Source organism: Periophthalmus magnuspinnatus, chromosome 14 (assembly GCF_009829125.3).
Source record: "Periophthalmus magnuspinnatus isolate fPerMag1 chromosome 14, fPerMag1.2.pri, whole genome shotgun sequence".
Classification (NCBI taxonomy): domain Eukaryota; kingdom Metazoa; phylum Chordata; class Actinopteri; order Gobiiformes; family Gobiidae; genus Periophthalmus; species Periophthalmus magnuspinnatus.
Window position 1 is genome coordinate 31,575,613 of NC_047139.1, and position 18,376 is coordinate 31,593,988.

The window sequence follows — 18,376 nt, forward strand, 5'->3', positions numbered from 1 at the left end:
AGTGTGAAAACTGGCTTTAAAAACGGTTTGTGCATTTAGCTGTATAGACTTGACTTAGGATTTGAAAAATGCGTCTCTTGACTCTTTTACATTATTGCTGTATAATTTGGCCTGAAGCTAAAGAATTTCACCTGGGAAGCGCATTCCATCAAACACATGAGGTAATGCTTGAATCATTTACTTCACTAAATCTCTCAAATTAGGCTATTTTGAGCAACTGCAAAAACTGACTGAGACTTAAGATAAATAAGACTTTTAAACAGCTCTCAGAGGACTGAGGAATTCCAAGAGTTTGCTGGCAAACACTGAATTTCATGTTGTCATTGGTCAAGAGCAAAGACCTGCTATTTGCACCTTAACCTTGAGATGATCCTGCTTGTTGAGGCCTGCTCCTGGAGTGTCATATACAAGCAAAAAAATATGTATGTTTAAACTACTTTTTATTTCTTCGGGTACATGCCATTAGGAAACACCAGTGTGATTTAAAATTCTTGTGATGGGGATAATATCACCACAAATTGCTACTAAATATATTTTATTGACTGAAGGATGTAGAAGCAAAGTGGATTATTAACCTTTAAGCAGCTGCTTTCAAACAGTGGTAGGACTAATTTTGTTCTACTTAAATACTGTTTCAATCTTGATTTGGTCCTGATTTTGACATGGTTTACAGTTGGTCAAAGTTTAGGTTCAGTTCAGTTATTGCTTTGGTCCAAGTTCTAGTTCAAATCTGCACTGGATTAGTTTTTTTTTGTAGACCTGCATTGTGCTTGATTTACCCTGATTTAGTCCTATAACTTTTTATATGGTTACTCTATGGTTACTAGAACAACCCCCCCCCCCCCGCCATTTTACACCATGCTACAGTATGTTACAGCGATGACAGATGCACATCAATTTACCTCAGACCTGCAGTTCAATGCAAGCTACGCCAACCTGCAGAGACACGCTCCTCGTACTCAACATTCCTGTCACAGAAATACAGTTACCACAGTGAGGCTCCAGGTGAAATGATAAAGAGGAGGATAAGGGTGAACAATGTAAACTGTAAAAAGTGTCAAAACACAAATACTATAACTGCTATTGATTCAAAGTAAATACTCATTTGAGCAAGTACTGAATCAAAATTTTAGGATGACCTTGAACTTCATCAGAACAAGTATAAGACCACATAGTAACATTATAAGTACTATTATTTTGTGCTGTATGTTGTTTTTAAAAAGACCATTCTTAATTATCATTGTGGTATTTATGTAGAGTATTGAGCCTATTCCTTAGTATTGAAATTGAGAAATTTCAATATTGTTTCAGTAAAAGACAAATCAAGTGAAATAAATGAGGAGAGCAATATTATTTAGTGTTTATATATATATATATATATATATATATATATATATATATATATATATATATATATATATATATATATATATATATATATATATATTTACTTATTTATTTTTTTATTCTTATGTCCAGGCTCAGCGTATAATGTAAAATGCTTTTACTAGTCTTTTTGTGCAGATGTTATGAACCAGTCTAAAGTTTGCAAAATCCTTAACATCTGTAAAAACTGCACACACACTAATACAAAGAAATAGCATATTATATAACAGATCTAGCTTTAGCTACAACAGATCACATCTTACATCTTAACATAATATATCTTGAAATATAGGTAAAAGACCTTGACCTTTTGTGCCGTCAGCTCATCGTTTACGAAGAGCATCCGCTTGTGAAATTTGAGCACCAAAAGTAAAAAAGCGATCGCGCGGTGACACTTTTGTCCTGGTGGAGTGTCCGTAGGTCGTGAAGGAGGAGCAGCGCGCGCTTCCTGTTTGAGATTTCGCGGGAGAGCTGCTGAGGCGCTTCTGTCAACAACATCCACAATTAAGTGCATTTGTTGATTAATCTAAGAGAAAAAAAATGAGTTTGTGGGTGGATAAATACAGACCCAACTCCCTCGCCAAACTGGACTATCACAGAGAGCAAGCTGCGCAGCTGAAAAACCTGGTAAGAACTGTTAGCACCACGTTTAGCATAGCTTTCTGCTTATGAAAGACCTGTGTACACATAATGGATCTACAGGTGATATTTGTGTACTCTTAGGTCCAATGTGGCGACTTCCCACATTTGTTAGTGTATGGCCCCTCGGGATCTGGAAAGAAAACCCGTATAATGTGTTTGTTGAGGGAGCTGTATGGAGCTGGAGTGGAGAAACTGCGAATCGAGCATCAAAGTATTGTGGTGAGACAAAATGAGCACATTATGAAGCAGAACTGTTGTTTATGTTCACTGTTAATGGTGCTTTTTGTGTGTGTAGGCTCCATCAAAGAAGAAAATTGAAATCAATACGATAGCAAGCAATTATCACTTGGAAGTTAATCCCAGGTAAATGTCAACTTTTATTAACTTATAGAAATACATATGGATATGAAGCTATTTGTTGTGTTGTCTTTAGTGATGCAGGAAATCAGGACCGTGTTGTGATTCAGGAGCTGATAAAAACAGTAGCTCAGTCCCAGCAAATCCAGTCAAACACTCAGAGAGACTTCAAAGGTATTTGTCTTTCCATAAGGGTAAATATGTATATAATTATGTATATAATGCCATTGCTTCTTTGCCTAAATGTGTTTGTCTATTCAAATCTTAGTGGTCCTACTAACTGAAGTGGACAGGCTCACCAAAGATGCCCAGCATGCTTTGCGTCGCACCATGGAGAAGTACATGTCCACCTGCCGCCTTATCCTCTGCTGTAATTCCACCTCTAAAGTCATCGGCCCAATCAGAAGTCGATGTCTGGCTGTCAGAGTGCCTCTTCCGAGTACAGAAGAGGTGAGAAACGTATCTTTTTAACATTGTTAGTTAAAACTATTGTTTGTCATTCACTGTTTTCATGTTTTCTAGGTGTGTAGTGTTTTGGCTGCTGTGTGCAAAAAAGAGGGGCTTCTACTTCCTCCTGAATTGGCAAAGCAAATATCTGAAAAGTCTGGTCGTAATCTGCGCAAAGCTATTTTAATGTGTGAAGCCTGTAGAGTGCAACAGTAAGAATGGATCTGCTAATTCATACCTGTTATAGTACTTTATGTGCTGGACAGTCTACATTATGACATTTATTATTCTGTGTTTAGGTATCCATTCTCAGCAGACCAGGATGTTCCAGAGACTGACTGGGAGGTTTATCTGAGGGAGACTGCCAATGCAATTGTGAGCCAGCAAAGTCCTCAAAGGTAAAACGCATGATTACGACCGTATGTGGATTACAGTAACAGAAGTTAGAATGCAAAGTGAACCAGTAGCGGGTGATATTAACAGCAATAAATCTCTTGATGGCGACAATGGATGTTTTGGCAATGTACCTGAAATGTGCTAAACTTGTAATATATTTAAATATAAGTTTGTTCCATTTTGATTTTAATCTGCTCTGTTTGAAGCATTTTAAAAATAATTTTCTCCCAATCTTATCCTTGACATCTATTGTTGCTACTTGAAAATATTATCCATTTCTAAAGAGGGCACTTGTGAAACACACATTGAGTTAATGGTTGCTCTCCCCAATATTTATAGCACTAAAACTATTAAAATTGTAGTTGTTCTCCTGCCTTTTACTTGCTCTTCTTTTAGATTGCTGGAGGTGCGTGCCAGATTATATGAGCTCTTGACTCACTGCATCCCACCTGATATGATTATGAAGGTACTTTTTTTTTGTATTCACCTTTTATTGTATTTGTTCCCAATTCTATATTCATTTGACAATTTTCCACTCTCAGGGTCTTGTAAATGAACTGCTCAGCAACTGTGATGGCCATTTGAAGACTGAAGTGGCTCATATGGCAGCGCACTACGAACACAGGCTGCAGCTGGGAAGCAAAGCCATCTTTCATCTGGAGGCTTTTGTCGCCAAGTTTATGGCCATCTACAAGAAATTTATGGAGGATGGACTGGATGCCATGATGTTTTAAAAATACTTGTTGTACTTTGCCAAAAAAGGATGACTGTTGGCTTTAAACCTCTACAGCACTAGCAAATTTGGGATTGTGATAGCTTCCATAATTCATTTCAGACATATGCAGATGCCCGTTTAATAAAAAAATGCATGCTTGGACTTTTGTTTGTAGGTTCTTATTATTTATATATATATATATATATATATATATATATATATATATATAAAATTTTTCCACAATAAATTACTATTACTTAATTATTTCAACAAAATCATAATACAACAAAAGCAGACAGTAAATAGCTGCATTAATAAGTGCTTTGACCAGGACTAGTTAACACGACGCATCATATTTAGGTTAGTAGGTTTCTTTGTGTCTCTTAGCAGTGTAGTAAATGATAAGACCAAGTGTAATCAACATCCCTGACCCCACCAGAGTGAGGAAGCCTAAAACTGGCCTCTTTGATAGGACCTGGCAGCTCACACAGGACTGAGGCACCCCAGGGCACTGCTGGGGATCCGTTCCTTGTATGGGGAAGCCGTTGTGTTGGATAATGTTTCGGTAATTGGACAGAGATGCTTTGATGATAACCTCTTCCTGTATGTTGCCATATAATCCAAATCCAGGGTCCCTTTGGTCACTCAGGGCATAGGCAAAGTAACCTTTCAAGTTTACACCGTCCAGTGTGTATGCTGGCAAGACAAAAACACATCAAGACATTTCATATAGTATGGACTTGTATAAGTAAGTAAAAACTTGCATATACATTTTCTGAAATCCAAAATTTGCACCATCTATGTATGTGTCAACAGCACATCATAATCAGAAAAGATGACTTTCAGTTGATCAAAGTTTCTAAGGATTCAGATGACCAGGCCCATGCAAATGTGTGTTTCTGTGTGTGTGTGTCTCTGCTTTGGAGTAGCAACTGTGGAATTAAACATTTTTATATTGCTATAGATATGTACTTAGATAATTGTAAATGGTACAAATATACAGTTCAATCTGTCGTGTTTTAAGTGTATAGATTAGCTTTTTTACATAAAGGTTTACATCATGGCCTTTTTCTTCTCAGGTTTTGGTTTGGGCTCTGGTTGTCTGTAGTTCTGCTCTTTTCCTTTAGACTTTTCTGGTTATATTTTTCCTCTCTTCCCTCTGCTGGGATGGAGGAACTCTCAGAATCCACAACTAATTTTAATTTTAGGATTCTTTTGACCCCTTTAATTCTTGGGTTTCTGTTCTGGAGTGGCGCGACCACACTGGTCAGGGGAACCTCTGTATCATCCGGTGATGCTGGATCAGTTTGAGGCACCTCTGCCTGTGCTCTTGTTTCAATGGTCTCTTCATTGGCTTAGACTAACTCATCTGCCGGGTTGGTGAGAAATTGTCCTAGTCAGTCTGAAGCAACTCAGCTCCAGCCTCTATTATATTTTGGATCATTTGATTCTCAGGTTTAACATCTGGTTGTGATGGCTCGTCCGCACTGGTCAGGGAAGCTTCTATATATCATCTGGTGTTTTGTTTTCAGTTTTGGCCACCTCAACCTGAGCCTCTGCTATTTTTTCCACTGGACTCAGAAGAACTGGTCTTTAACAAATGTTCCTCTCTAGCCCGCAGAGAGCCTCATCAAACTCCTTTTGCAGGTCTTCCAACTTTCTATTCCAGACCTTTTTTTCTCTCAAGGGAGCATCCACGTTCCTCCCACTCCTGTTTCATCTCCTCATTGGCTTCAGTGGTTTTGTTTGGTTTGCACATCTCTCCTGATCTGCTTCATCAAACTCAATCTGCAGGTTGTCCAACTGTCATTTCCAGATATTTCCTCTCTCTATGAGTACCTCCTGCCACTCCTGCTGCATCTCCTGATGGGCCTGATCTTTGGCCTGAGTTGTATTATTGAACTCAATTTCCAAATTAAACTTTTGTTTCCAGACAAGTTCTCTGTCCAGGAGGACCTGTCTCTCCTTCACCTTTGTCTTAAATGGGTAGTTAATCAAATTAAAATTGAAGCTCAAATCCGTAACAGATAGCAATAATTGGCTTGGTGCTTTTTGATGAGAGTGTTAGATGTGACATTATCAAAATGTTTTGCATGCTGATGTTCTGAGTTCCAGAAACACAAACAGCAGAAATAGGGACTTTATCTAAACCTCCTGATGAACTAAAAACATCAAAAGGGCCTATTTTTCAAAAATAATTTACCTGACCTGAATTCCTGTCTAATCATTAAGCCCCTCATATAAATCACACTATCAAAACTGGGGACCAAAAGACAAAAAGGCAAATATTAATTTAAGGTTAATATATTATTGTGTTGTTACCTTTCAGTGCTTCGTTGATATAGTTGTACAAGTAGTAGACTCGCAAACTGTCTTTGAAATGAGCTGGGTCTTCCTGGACACCATTGGCCATTACATACACAGGGACATGACTGTAGTGCTCCTTTACCTATAGAACAGCATGTCAAGTATTTTGCATCATTTTATTGTAATAAAAGTTAATAAATAAATAGTAAGTAAAAGTTTCTTACCCAGTTGAGTGCTTTTCTGAGCCCCCATGGCACCACTGGCCTTGGGGACATGATCCAAGTGGTGTCTATCATATGTTGGACTTCTAGCATGGCAGAATAAGTGTACCTACAGCAGCATTTAAGAAAAAAGCATTTTAACTATCATGATTACTAAATAGCAGATAGTACTTTGATAAGAAATAAAATCTTACGAGTCTTCTTTGGCATGAGTTACAAGTTTGGTACTGAAGTGGCTGATAGCAAAGAAGTCATACGTGCCGTTGACCAGCTGTCTATCCCTTTCATTAAACACAGGAAGGCTTAGGAAAAGCACAATATTACACACTGTTAACATGTACTCTCTGCAAATATACTATAAACGGTTATATTGTAAATCAGAATGCTTCAGTTGACCAGGTCAGGTGCTTTACAGGATCAACCAGTCATGTGGTTGCCTGTCTATTTAAAAGCATCTGGCATCTTTTTATTCATGTATGCCCTGCAGCTGAAACATGTAGGCAAGTCCCATTTTTATAATAAAGGACTTTTTAATGTAGTTAGAGTGACTCAGATTGTTCTTTTTATTGTCTGTAAGTAATATAAACTGTATTTATTCCATTACAAACAAGTAGTTGGATTGTTTTATCTTGTAATATGTAATCCAAATACATCTGTGATGTATCCCTGGATAGTATGGATAGCTAACCTGTACTGACAGTTTTAAAGGTTAAAGCTAACTGTTCTAGTGGAAGGTTCACCACAAGGCGATCATCAGTGAAATGGTCACATACAACACGTAAATAATACACTACATTAAAATACACCTGAGGAAGTGGCTTTTAAATAATCAAACCTGTCATCATTCTCAGTAATGTGCTTTTAATACTCTCTGAATCATGAAGATGTAATTCCATGTCTACCTTTTAAGTGTTTTTGAAAATGTTTTTACAATGTCTTTTACTGTACATCTGTATATATCTGTGTATTCTAATATTGACTTAAAGCTTTGACTTGACTTTTGACATCTGTCCAGCAGATGAAAAATAGCCATTTAGGATAATGCTTATTAATGCACATGGTCCCTGTGAAATAAACTAATAAATAATAAATAAATAAGGCAAAGTCTCGGACGCACCAGAAACCTTTCATAGCTCTACCATACGGTCTAAGAATGAAATAGTTAATGAACCATCAATAAAGCATTTTTATATTCCCTGTTTCTAATGTGAGAGACACACAATATAAATATTTCTCAGTGTTGTTGTCTGTGGTTTAAACAGTAACTGTACAGTACATTTAGAGTTTGTACCTGACTGAATTGAGCTGACGCAGCCAGCTCCTCATCCCCATAGGATAGTCTCCGCTGCCAAAGATCGGCTCTGTGAACCAGCCCACGCGGAAGTCCAACACTCTTTTAGCCGGTTCAACATCCTCACGACTGAACAGGAAGGCGGGCTCCACCCAGTCCATGTGAAGAGCCAAAGACACCTGAGAATAAGACATGAAAAGCACAATTATTTGAATCACATGCTAATATATTGGTAAACATATACTACACTGGCCATATGAGAAGAAGTTTGTAATAAATGTCCAATAAATGTCCAATTACAGCTGTAAATGAAATTGTGTTGGGTTTAATTTCTCGATGGTTTTGGTTCATTTGACTCCAAATACTAGTTTTATATTGGCTGCCTGGTTTAATTCAACTATAATCATATAGTATTTGAAACTGTAATATACACTCACTACATTAGACCTCACTATATTGATTGGTTTTATGTATAATAATGTCAAGCTCCTCACCTGTCCTTTTTGCAGTTGTCTAAACTCGCGGTCATAGGCGCGCCAGGCCAAAGCATGTGCTCGGAGCATCTGATGGCCCTCTTGGTAGCTCACCATCTCATCGTTGGGCTCATTCAAAGTGATCCACATCTTTACATGGGCCCCCAGCTCTCTGTAACAGAGCCTGGCATAGTCCGCAAATGCCTCAGGGGTCTTCCTAAAATCCAAATGTGTACAGTTCACTGAAAAGTTTATAGAGATTTTCAGTGAAATATAGCATCTACATACTACATCAGTGCAGACTCAAGCAACAGCGAAGGATTTTTGTTTTTATTTTCTGAATTAATTACAAGTTGCTCTTTTAATTGTTCATTTGTAATTAACACGCCCTTGTATTTTAAATTATACACAAACAAATCTGATCATAAATAACAAATCTCCTGTAATGCACAATTCTCCAATTAACATCTTTCATCAATCAAAAAATGTATTTCGTTTTAGCTGTAAATTTGTTTTGTTGTCCAGTACGAAGACCTACTACTTCTACAAAATGAAATAAATGGATTAGTGTTGTATGCACTGACATGTTGAGCCACTTGTTAGCACTATTGAGCGGGGCAGGCAGGCTGCTTCTCTGCCTGGTGTGGTGCCACAGGGTGACCACAGGGGTGACGTTGGCCTGCAGCAGCTGGCGGGTGAAGCAACGGTAGTACCCCAGCAGAGTGTCGTTTGGATGGGACACATCCCCTGAAGGAACCAGGGCCGACCAGTTCAGGGAGAAGTGGAAGTGGTTCACACCGATCTGACGAATCTCCTCCACCTAAAATACAGATTAAAGAGGGTACATTTTGTGGTTACATTATCATAATACTTATTGAAGCAAGCGTGTAGTATTTTTCATTGTTAACTTATTGTCATCACTTGCACTCCTGCTGCAGTGAAGTTTAATGCTGTATGCTCTTCCTGACTCAACCAACTCCATTGCAGTGACTAGAGAAAACAATGGGTGTCTTGCATGTGGACACAATGGTAGAGTTTTGTACATAGTAAGGGTAATTGTTATCCTATTAATCTCCTTAAGAGGAGAAGTTTTATATTTTTGTGTTTTTTAATGTTGTGTTATCTGTTTCAATTTTGGGACTGTTGTGAAATTGGGCTGTATATTAACTGGATTTACCTGTGGGGAGGAAGAATTTTGGCAATGAATTACATGCATTTCATAGGAGGTCTAGATTACACATTTATTTCCATATTTACGTTAGCAGGATTGTTTTACCTGTTGTCTGATGGTAGCATAGTCAGCACAGTGTACAGCTCTTCTGAGAGGCGGTGCAATGAGACCCTCCATTTTGATGAGCTCTCCGTTGTTCGAGATATTCCAAAGATAAACACTTGGGTCTGCAAACTGACTGGGCACTGTCTCCACCTGCGCTTACAGAGAGAGAGGAGCAGGCCAGGCCTTATTCAGTTCCACTACAGCATGTAAATATGCAGAATAGTTCAAATGGGACAAATCAATAGAACGAGCTGGTCTTGGGTGGGAGACAATATGAGGTTAGCAAGTTTATGATTAAAGAGCTTTAATGGTGAGGACTGAGGCAAAACTGGACTTTCACCTAAACACTGTACCATTAGTAAAGGTAGCTCATACAAATACAGTAATGACAAGGGCTGTTTTCTTTAACTTGCAAGGAAAGATTTGGCTTCTCGAGTATCACATGTAAACCAGGTCTATAGAATATCTCCAGGTTTAAATAAGTGGTAAGGTATAAAATATGGCTATATTATTATTAAGAACTAACTACTTGAATAATACCACTACCCCTTAAGTAACTATTAGTTCATTATAAATAAAAGTCTATGTTCATGGTTTATTAAAACTAAACAAGGTGTAGTTATTATAAAGTGGTATTGATTTTTTATCTCACTGTTTAGCAGTTAAACACTTGCTTCAGTTTTCACATCAAAAGCATAATAAAACTGTATATTAATGTTTTTATAGCTGTATTCTCCTAATATTTAAGAGATTTGAAAGAGACTTCAACTCAATCTAAGGTAGACAGGTGCGTATGTGCTGTAGCTCTACCACTGAGGCACACTGATTGCCCATACTGATTGCTCTGAGCACCACATACCTGGATGGAGTTGGCAGAGACTCCCCAGGCAAAGTCACACGGGAAGACTCCTTGAGCTGGTCTGTTCTCTGGAAGTTCAGGAAAACCATTTCTGAGGATGACTGTCCTAAAAGAAAAATAAAGAAATAAATAAAGGTTGGAAAAAAATAAAATAAAGGAGTTTAATAATATTTCACAATTGTAGTAGTTAAAAACCTATAGAAAGTAGCAGATGTCTTTGGCTCTCTCTTCATGTCAGGAGTGTTGAAGTCAACGTAATAAAGCCCCCGTCTGATCCCATACTCCCGATACCACTCAAAACCATCAATAAGGGACCACGCTGTGTATCCAATCACATTCACGCCATCAATGACTATAGCTGCAATAGAAAGATGCACAAAAACATGTATCAGTATTCTGATATGAATAATTAATGAAAACCTATTTGGAAATGTACAACAAGCAAAAACATAAATATAAAAAAAAGAATAGAAATGATATATTTCTAAATAAAATACAGTACATACAAGTATTACTAACATTTCAGTGCTTCGGCTATAAACCTTTTGAGGTAGTACATGTGTTTGGGGTCTTCAGTCTTGGTGTTGCCGAGAACATACCTGTGTAGAGAAGCGACAGAGGCATTTCAAAATCAACGCAAACACATAAAGATGAACGGGTACCACTTTCTACTCGCATAACAATATCAAAAAGCAGCAATGATTAACAATATCCTGTTGGTTAAGTTACATACTTATTCTCATTGTAATGTTTATTTATGTAATGTTTATATTTTATCATTCTACAGAAGGTCAACACACAATCAGTTCATTCCCATGTACATTTAGTGTTAGGCTTGAACGCAATTGAAAATATTGTTTGACTATCAACAAGATAATGCCCACCCCATGTTTAAAATTTTGTTTCTACTTAAACTAAATTAAAATGCTTATTTTAATTTGCTTATATATAATGTTATTGAAGCTTATTCCAAAAGTAACTATGGGCCTTAGATGGGGTGAAACTCTACAGGGCAGCAAGAAGCAAGTGAGTGATGAGTTGAAATAAATAATTTGTCACATGTTCCATGTGTCAATGACAGTATGCAATGGAAGGAGCTGGGATCAAACCACAAGTTTCTGGTTCTAAGATATACAACCCAACATACCAACCACTCTGCACCACAAATATGGGTGGCCTGTCATACTCTGCATTGACCCAGTACAGCAGCATCCTTAGGTCCAGATCTTCTTGCTGTCCAAATTTGAGACTGTCGTTGATGAGCTGGAAACTCAATGCAGCTCCATGAGAAAGGGCAAAAAAGTCAGCCGTTCCTTTGACGAAATCCCTCTCCTCAGGTGTGAAAGAGGGCAGTTTGGACCCCAGCCGCTCCTTCATACAGGGGGGATAGTCTCCGTCTGTGAACAAAGGGCGAGCAAACCAGCCCAGGACATGGTCCAGGGAGCACTGGCACTCCCTCAGGCTCTCTCGGCGTGTCCGGCTGGGTTTGATCCAATGAGATGCCAACGCCATGGACACACGGCCCTTCTGACGGTGCCGGTAGTGACTGTGGTACAGGTGCCAGACAGTAGCATGGGCCTGAGACAAGAGGCAGGAGAAGATGAGGATAAGGAGTTTGAGTCATTATCAAGCTTTTCACACTAACTTCAAGGGCTATGTGTTCTAAACCAGCACAGACTAAAAAGAAAGACAATAATACAAATTAAATTGACACCACATTTAAAAAAAAGATAACAAAGATAACATACAGATATGTAGATAAAGAAGCATCTCACCATCAAAGGTTCTGCTGATACCTGTATACCACACACTGAATGAATGAGGCTAAATAACTGTAGGCTACCAAATACCCAACAAATCTATTTGTCACCCAAGTTGATCAGGGTCCTTAGAGTATAGTGATTGACTTTCTCCATGCAGACTGTTCCATAAAAAGTAAAAACAAGATTTTGTTTGTCCAGGTCTAGTATGATAATTAGATTCTGGGAAAACTTAATTTAGGAATACTGATCATTATTATTTAGGAGTGCATATGTTCTCACCTTCAGCAGGATGTGCCCCACTCTGAACGGCAGGTCCGGATCGTTCTTGATCCCGGGAGCCACCACCCCGGTCCCGTACCCGTGCTGGGCCACCACAAACGGGTTGTCAATAGTGATCCAATACCTCACATCATCCCCAAACGTGTGGAAACAGAAATCTGCGTAATCTTTAAAAAGTTCCACTATGTGCGGGTTGGTCCATCCTCCCAGAGTGTGCTGCAAGTGCTCAGGCAGATCCCAGTGGTAGAGCGTCACCACGGGCTGCACGCGGATCTCCTTTAATTTCTTTATCAGAGTGCGGTAATAGTTGGTGCCCATTTCGTTGTGGCTGCCCCGTGTCCCGTTGGGGAATATGCGCGCCCAGGAAAGTGAAAAACGGTAGTGGGTGACCCCCAGCTGTCGTATAGCCCGGATGTCTGCTTGTACGTTGTGGTAACTGTCACTGCCCACGTCGCCTGTCGCCAGCCTGTTACCACCGCGCGTAAAAGTGTCCCAAATGGAGAGCCCCTTCCCGTCCTTCTCAAACGCGCCCTCCACTTGGTACGCCGCCGTGCCAACTGCCCACACGAACCCCTCAGGGAAGGTGTCGTAAAGAAAGGCCTTGTCCCCCGGGTACGGCAGCTTACTAAAGCGACCCCATGTCTTCAGACCAGAGCTGGGTTTGGCACTGACCCTGGTGCAAACACTGGCTACTACGCACATAAGCCAAAGTGCACCCATTGTGATGTGTTCTAAGGTTTCAGGTCTGAGTGAGGAGCCGTTTGTCCAGCGGTCTGTCCATATTGTGACCACTGGTGAGGGGAGCCAGCTGAGGACCTCCTCAGATGGTTAATGATTAGACACAGAGCACCTGACGCACCGTGGTCTCCAGGCTGAGGTCCCGACACAGATCAATCGCTCCCAGGGGACAGTGCCACAGGGACAGCACAGAGGAGTAACACAATTTATAAACACTGTGAGGGGAAAGTAAGGCATCAACTACATTCAGTCATTATTTTAAATTGTGAGGTAATTGGGAACCTGGAACATGCAAACCCGAGCATGCAATATTAATAAAACCAACTTTGCAGTCTTTTGTGTTAGTTAACATCTTAATATAGTGTAATTTCACTTAAATGAGGCCCAAACCAAATCTGATATAACTGGCTAGTGGGGTCATATACATTTTCCACCCATGGTCCTTCTCACACTGGACTACACTGCTCCGCTCAGTGTCCCACAAACCCAACTGGGACTCACACAAACTGCCCAAACATAGCCCATGCACAGACATATGGGGGCCACATACAATGTTGGGTAAACCTGGGATACCCGAAAGAAATGACCTTTTTACTTTTATTTATTTTATGTTGAACAAAATATTTTAAGATAATCCATTTAAAATTTAATTTAACAAAATAAATAATAAAATGTCTAGATGGAAATTGTGATATATATTTTTGAAGTCATCAACTCATTGACTCACTAACCGGTATGTGTCATTACTTATGCACAATCCTCAGGTGCAGGACGCTCCTATAATACAATTTTACTAACTGCTCTATTGTTTTCTGTCACATAATCTTATCACTGCAGGAGAAAAATACACATTGTCAACAGGTGGGCAGTAGTCACCTCTTCTCAGGGTGGTAAACTTATGCAAACAGCTCTGTACGTTCTGTCATCTTCACTTCCTGTTCTCCGGCTGAGACCTGTTGCTTAGAAACATCAGGTCCTCTCTTGAATATATAAATATCTAAAGATGTACTGGGGAAACTGGACTACATTTCCAAGGCCATTGGTTTGATGGCCAGATATTTCTGTGTGGAGTTTACCTGGGATCCAGAATATACACTGCTTCAATACTGCATAAATACTAGTCTCAATACAACTAAAACTGAAAAAAGTTAAAGTTCATTAACACTACCTGCATGTAAACAACAGTGGTTTGTAGCGGTTATGGCTCATAAGCAGTGCCTAAACGTGTGGAGTGGGCGTTTTTCCACTGAGCTGCACTCAAACTTCACATTCAAAATGAACTGCTACACTACAATAATGGGCACAAGCAGAGGAGGAATGTTGATACCCTTTTATGGAGGTTAAAAACATTAGACGCTAATTGCCAGTGCATAATTACTCAAAAAAAAATATTATTTTTTTTCAGCAATACCCCTCTGAACTAAACCATAACTACAATAACTCCTTTTAAAAAGTATGAATATCTCCAATAATTTTATAACTCTTATTATAATTAGTTTATATTTCAATGTCTTTGCACTCTTAACAAGGGGCAGTACTGGCCCTCGGTTCAAACTCACCTGAAGGAAATAAGGAGAAACGCATACGTTTTTATAGAGAATTATATTGATACAACAGAGGCCTGACTGGGTGGATGTGAAGCCAAGTTTAACAGCAGTGACACACTACGACAACCACAGCTGCGCATGACGTCAGGCTAACCTAAAAAATGACAGGCACGCTACGATTTTCAACTCTACATTTGGACATTTCATACATGGTAAAAAAGGCTTTAATATACAGAGCTGTAAACAAATGCAAGGGCTTTTTAAGTGTAAAATGCACAATTAACATCACAAAAAGATTAATCTCTTAAAATAGAACACAGAAGGGGGAATTTGACATATTGCTTTCAAATGGAGCACTTGAATCAAAATAGGCAAATAAGGCTTGACAGCATCTCCCCAGTCAGCAACGAACAACAACAACAGAACAGGAAACAGACATAAGAGACTATTTACAAATGACTTTTTTTTGTTTTTCCATTAAGATTTTCTATTTAATGTGGCGAATGGCAGCACAATGCAACACAATGCAACAACCCACAGCGCAGGATGATACTGATGGCGAATGCTAGAGTGTGAAGTTGTGTAACAGTTGGAGCGTCAATGTATGAAAAAGTTTAAAAAGTTTGTAATGTTCGTATCGTCTTTTCCTACAAGAGTGACCTCAAGAAGCTCTTCCTGTGCTGGTGCTGACGGAGATTCATCTTCTCCGGCCCACTGCCTTCTTGCGACCCTGTAGGGAAAAGTGACTGTCAGATTTTACTTATGCCATATACATGTCAGATAAATGTAAAACCTTTATTTTAACCAGGATTGTCTCACTGAGATTTTGTCTTAGTATCTGAAATCTACAAGGACAAAACTGAGGTTAAATTAAATAAATGCTGTATTTTATGATTATTTGTTGTATGTTGTTATCCAGATGTACGTAATATTGAGCAACATAATGTAACATTCTACCTTTGGTGTTGGCTCATCTTCCTGCTCTTCATCATCATCCTCTTCCTCTTCCTCAGAGTCATCTTTAGCTGCTGCTTTTCGACCACGCCTGCCACAAAGACACACACATTTAATCAGGATAGTTAGTCAATATTTCAGTTAATTTATAAAAAAAAAAAAGAAAAAAGTTTGACCTTATGCAACTGTGCGGTACTGCTCCTGTACCCTGTAGTTAACTAGGTATTAATGTATTGCCCTGCTCTTACTCTATTATGCTGTCTAACCGTGTTGTTTTAGGTAAACAATTAACAAAAAAAATTGAATATCTAATATCTATAAAGTTTAATATCTGTCCAGTGACAACGGATGAAAAATAGCCTTTTGATCAATTCTGCTACATTTACAGTAATGTTGATTACTGTACACCATCAAATAAATTAAAAAAAGACATCACCTAATTTTATTTGCTAGGAACCCTAATATAAAATCATCTGTCTCTAACAGATAATACTATTGATTGTTGATAGAAAAGCCCTTTTTTCCCTTCAAAATGCATGCCTCTAAACTGCATTAAACATACATAAAAGCACTGTAACTTACGCTGGCTTCTTTGCTGCTGGCTGTGCTGCCTTTGGTGGGCGTCCTCTTCTCTTCTGTGGAGTGGACTCTGCTGAATCTGACCTGTAAATCATAGACAGGCACATCAGATACAGCAAATACCCGCCTTACAATGACATTAATTATGGTAGCTGTATGCAGTGAGTATTCAATCAAAGAATGATGGAATATGGTAGAAATTACTTGGCCAATTCACATGACTCAAAAACAAAGCTCAACATCCATCTACCGGTACTTGGATGCAATAATGAGATAAAACTTCTTTGGACTAGCAGTAGTGCTATAATGGGCTATGGTGGCCGGTCACAAGCATAATATGCTGGATCAACCACCACCAATGATCAATGTTTTTTTTGTAATAAAAAATCTCATTGATCCTGAAAACCCGTCTCCATCTGAAATTGTAACATCATAAATCACACAAAAAACTAAAATAAAAATCACAGTACATTTTCCTTACCCCTGTGACCGTCTGGGGCCTCTTGTGGTGCGCCCTCTGCTCTTCACTTCTACATCGCTGCTGCGCTCCTCCTCCTCTTCTTCTTCCTCCATCTCCTCGTCTCTCTCCTCTTCCTCTTCTTCATCCTCCTCTTCCTCAGGTGGAGGAGCTGCCTTCTTCCTACCCCTCTTCCCTTTTGGCGGAGAGTCCTGATTGGCCAAAGCGGACTTGGGGGGCCGTCCTCTGCGTTTTTTGGGAGGGCTGTTCTGTTCGTCCTCTGGTCTGGTGTCATCATCCCACAGGTCTTCGGGCTCGGTTGTTGAGGTTACTGCTTTTTTTCGGCCACGTTTTGGTTTGCCGTCTGTGTCGTCACTGGAAGTCATGCCACGTTTACGGCCGCGTGGCTTCTCCATGTCCTTTGGAGAAAATGGACAGTGATGTTGGTCAGTGGATAATACAGCATTGCAAGAATTTTAACTTCAGTTGAAACCAGAAGTTTACATACAATAATAATAATAATAATAATAATAATAATAATAATAATAATGATGCATTTTATTTATAAGCGCCTTTGAAAACACCCAAGGACACTGAACAAGATAAAAATGAGATAAAAACATACAAATACAATAAAGCATAACAAAAAACTGATTGATTAAAGATGTGTGACAAGAGAAAGGACAGTCTGAACAGGTGAGTTTTGAGTCTGGATTTGAAGAGTGGAAGAGAGTCTAAGTTGTGGAGATCAGGAGGGAGAGAGTTCCAAAGGCAGAGGGTACAGTGAGCTGGAGAGAGGAGAAGCAGTGGAGAATGCGGGCAGGCGCAGTAATGTGGAGGAGGTCAGATATGTATGAAGGGGCTAGGTTGTGTATTGCTTTGAAGGTGGCAATTAATATTTTGAAGTTAATTCTCTGTTTTATGGGGAGCCAGTGGAGTTGTTGTAGGATGGGGGTGATGTGGTGGATAGTGGGGGTCCGTGTTATGACCCGGGCTGCAGAGTTCTGAAGGAGCTGCAGTTTCTGGAGGGATTTATTGGGGAGACCAAAGAGAAGAGAGTTACAGTAATCAATGTGGGAAGTTACAAGTCTGTGGACCAATGTTCCCTCTAATTTTTCATGAGTCTGAGCGCAAACACAAACTCCCTGAGCGGTCCCATGGACCACTGTGAGCAACATCAGACGTGCGCACTGTGGTCATGTTGCATCGCATCCATCCAAGTTAAATGGTTTATTAAAAAAATAAAATTACCGCATTTACATTTCTGTTATAAGACGTTTAATTAAGTGCTTTAGCCACTTATACAATGAAAATGGCAAAACTCTTGCTCATGACCTGTGTAGTATGTTAATGCTATTGGAATTATATTTTATTTTAACTATGTCAAAACATGAGCTTCCAACCAAACTAAGATACATGTGTTTTCAGCATTGGAGTTTACAGTTAACATTTTTATGGTAAAGCTCTGACTTGTATTATGAGTATAAGCCATTGTGTGAAGCTTTTGCTGTGCACTGAGTGAGATTGTCCTACTGTGCTCTGGGAGACAGTCCAGTAACTCTTGTTCAGTATATGACACGATCATTTGATTTTTACAACTCATAAACTAGTGACAGTATTCAATGACCAATACACACTGAGAGGAATCTATCTGCACACCCAGCTGCTCTATTACTGTACATTTACATA

General features: G+C 39.2%; 3 protein-coding genes across 3 annotated transcripts in view; 1 reads left to right on the forward strand and 2 right to left on the reverse strand.

The window, feature by feature from the left end:
- The first annotated feature begins 1,811 nt into the window (after positions 1-1,811).
- On the forward strand, positions 1,812-4,104 carry rfc3 (replication factor C (activator 1) 3). Its single transcript, XM_033978979.2, has 9 exons — positions 1,812-2,013; positions 2,110-2,247; positions 2,324-2,391; positions 2,462-2,559; positions 2,654-2,835; positions 2,908-3,044; positions 3,132-3,230; positions 3,625-3,694; positions 3,771-4,104. Exons 1-9 carry the CDS (start codon positions 1,927-1,929, stop codon positions 3,960-3,962), a joined length of 1,071 nt encoding a protein of 356 aa, XP_033834870.1. The 5' UTR covers positions 1,812-1,926; the 3' UTR covers positions 3,963-4,104.
- Positions 4,105-4,240: 136 nt separating this feature from the next.
- On the reverse strand, positions 4,241-13,148 carry kl (klotho). Its single transcript, XM_033978416.2, has 13 exons — positions 12,413-13,148; positions 11,518-11,948; positions 10,890-10,969; positions 10,566-10,728; positions 10,371-10,476; positions 9,512-9,661; positions 8,820-9,055; positions 8,257-8,452; positions 7,763-7,941; positions 6,666-6,773; positions 6,475-6,580; positions 6,266-6,392; positions 4,241-4,639 (listed from the first exon to the last, which is right to left on the reverse strand). Exons 1-13 carry the CDS (start codon positions 13,130-13,132, stop codon positions 4,305-4,307), a joined length of 2,937 nt encoding a protein of 978 aa, XP_033834307.1. The 5' UTR covers positions 13,133-13,148; the 3' UTR covers positions 4,241-4,304.
- A 1,589-nt stretch (positions 13,149-14,737) lies between these two features.
- Positions 14,738-18,376, reverse strand: part of pds5b (PDS5 cohesin associated factor B) — a 28,440-nt gene continuing 24,801 nt past the window's right edge. The window contains exons 32-35 of the mRNA XM_033977963.2: positions 16,712-17,106; positions 16,234-16,314; positions 15,655-15,742; positions 14,738-15,427 (exon numbers count right to left, since the gene is read on the reverse strand). Coding sequence (XP_033833854.1) covers positions 15,395-15,427; positions 15,655-15,742; positions 16,234-16,314; positions 16,712-17,106 — 597 coding nt within the window. The 3' untranslated portion in view covers positions 14,738-15,394. The remainder of the gene's footprint in view (positions 15,428-15,654; positions 15,743-16,233; positions 16,315-16,711; positions 17,107-18,376) is intronic.

Coding starts and splice junctions, on each gene's coding strand:
- kl (XM_033978416.2), bottom strand. CDS start 13,132: ATGGGTGCACTTTGGCTTATGTGCGTAGTAGCCAGTGTTTGCACCAGG. Junction 11,949..12,412: donor TGGGGCACATCCTGCTGAAG/GTGAGAACATAT, acceptor CTCTTGTCTCAG/GCCCATGCTACTGTCTGGCA. Junction 10,729..10,889: donor TATAGCCGAAGCACTGAAAT/GTTAGTAATACT, acceptor TTTCTATTGCAG/CTATAGTCATTGATGGCGTG.
- rfc3 (XM_033978979.2), top strand. CDS start 1,927: ATGAGTTTGTGGGTGGATAAATACAGACCCAACTCCCTCGCCAAACTG. Junction 2,560..2,653: donor CACTCAGAGAGACTTCAAAG/GTATTTGTCTTT, acceptor TTCAAATCTTAG/TGGTCCTACTAACTGAAGTG. Junction 3,695..3,770: donor CACCTGATATGATTATGAAG/GTACTTTTTTTT, acceptor TTCCACTCTCAG/GGTCTTGTAAATGAACTGCT.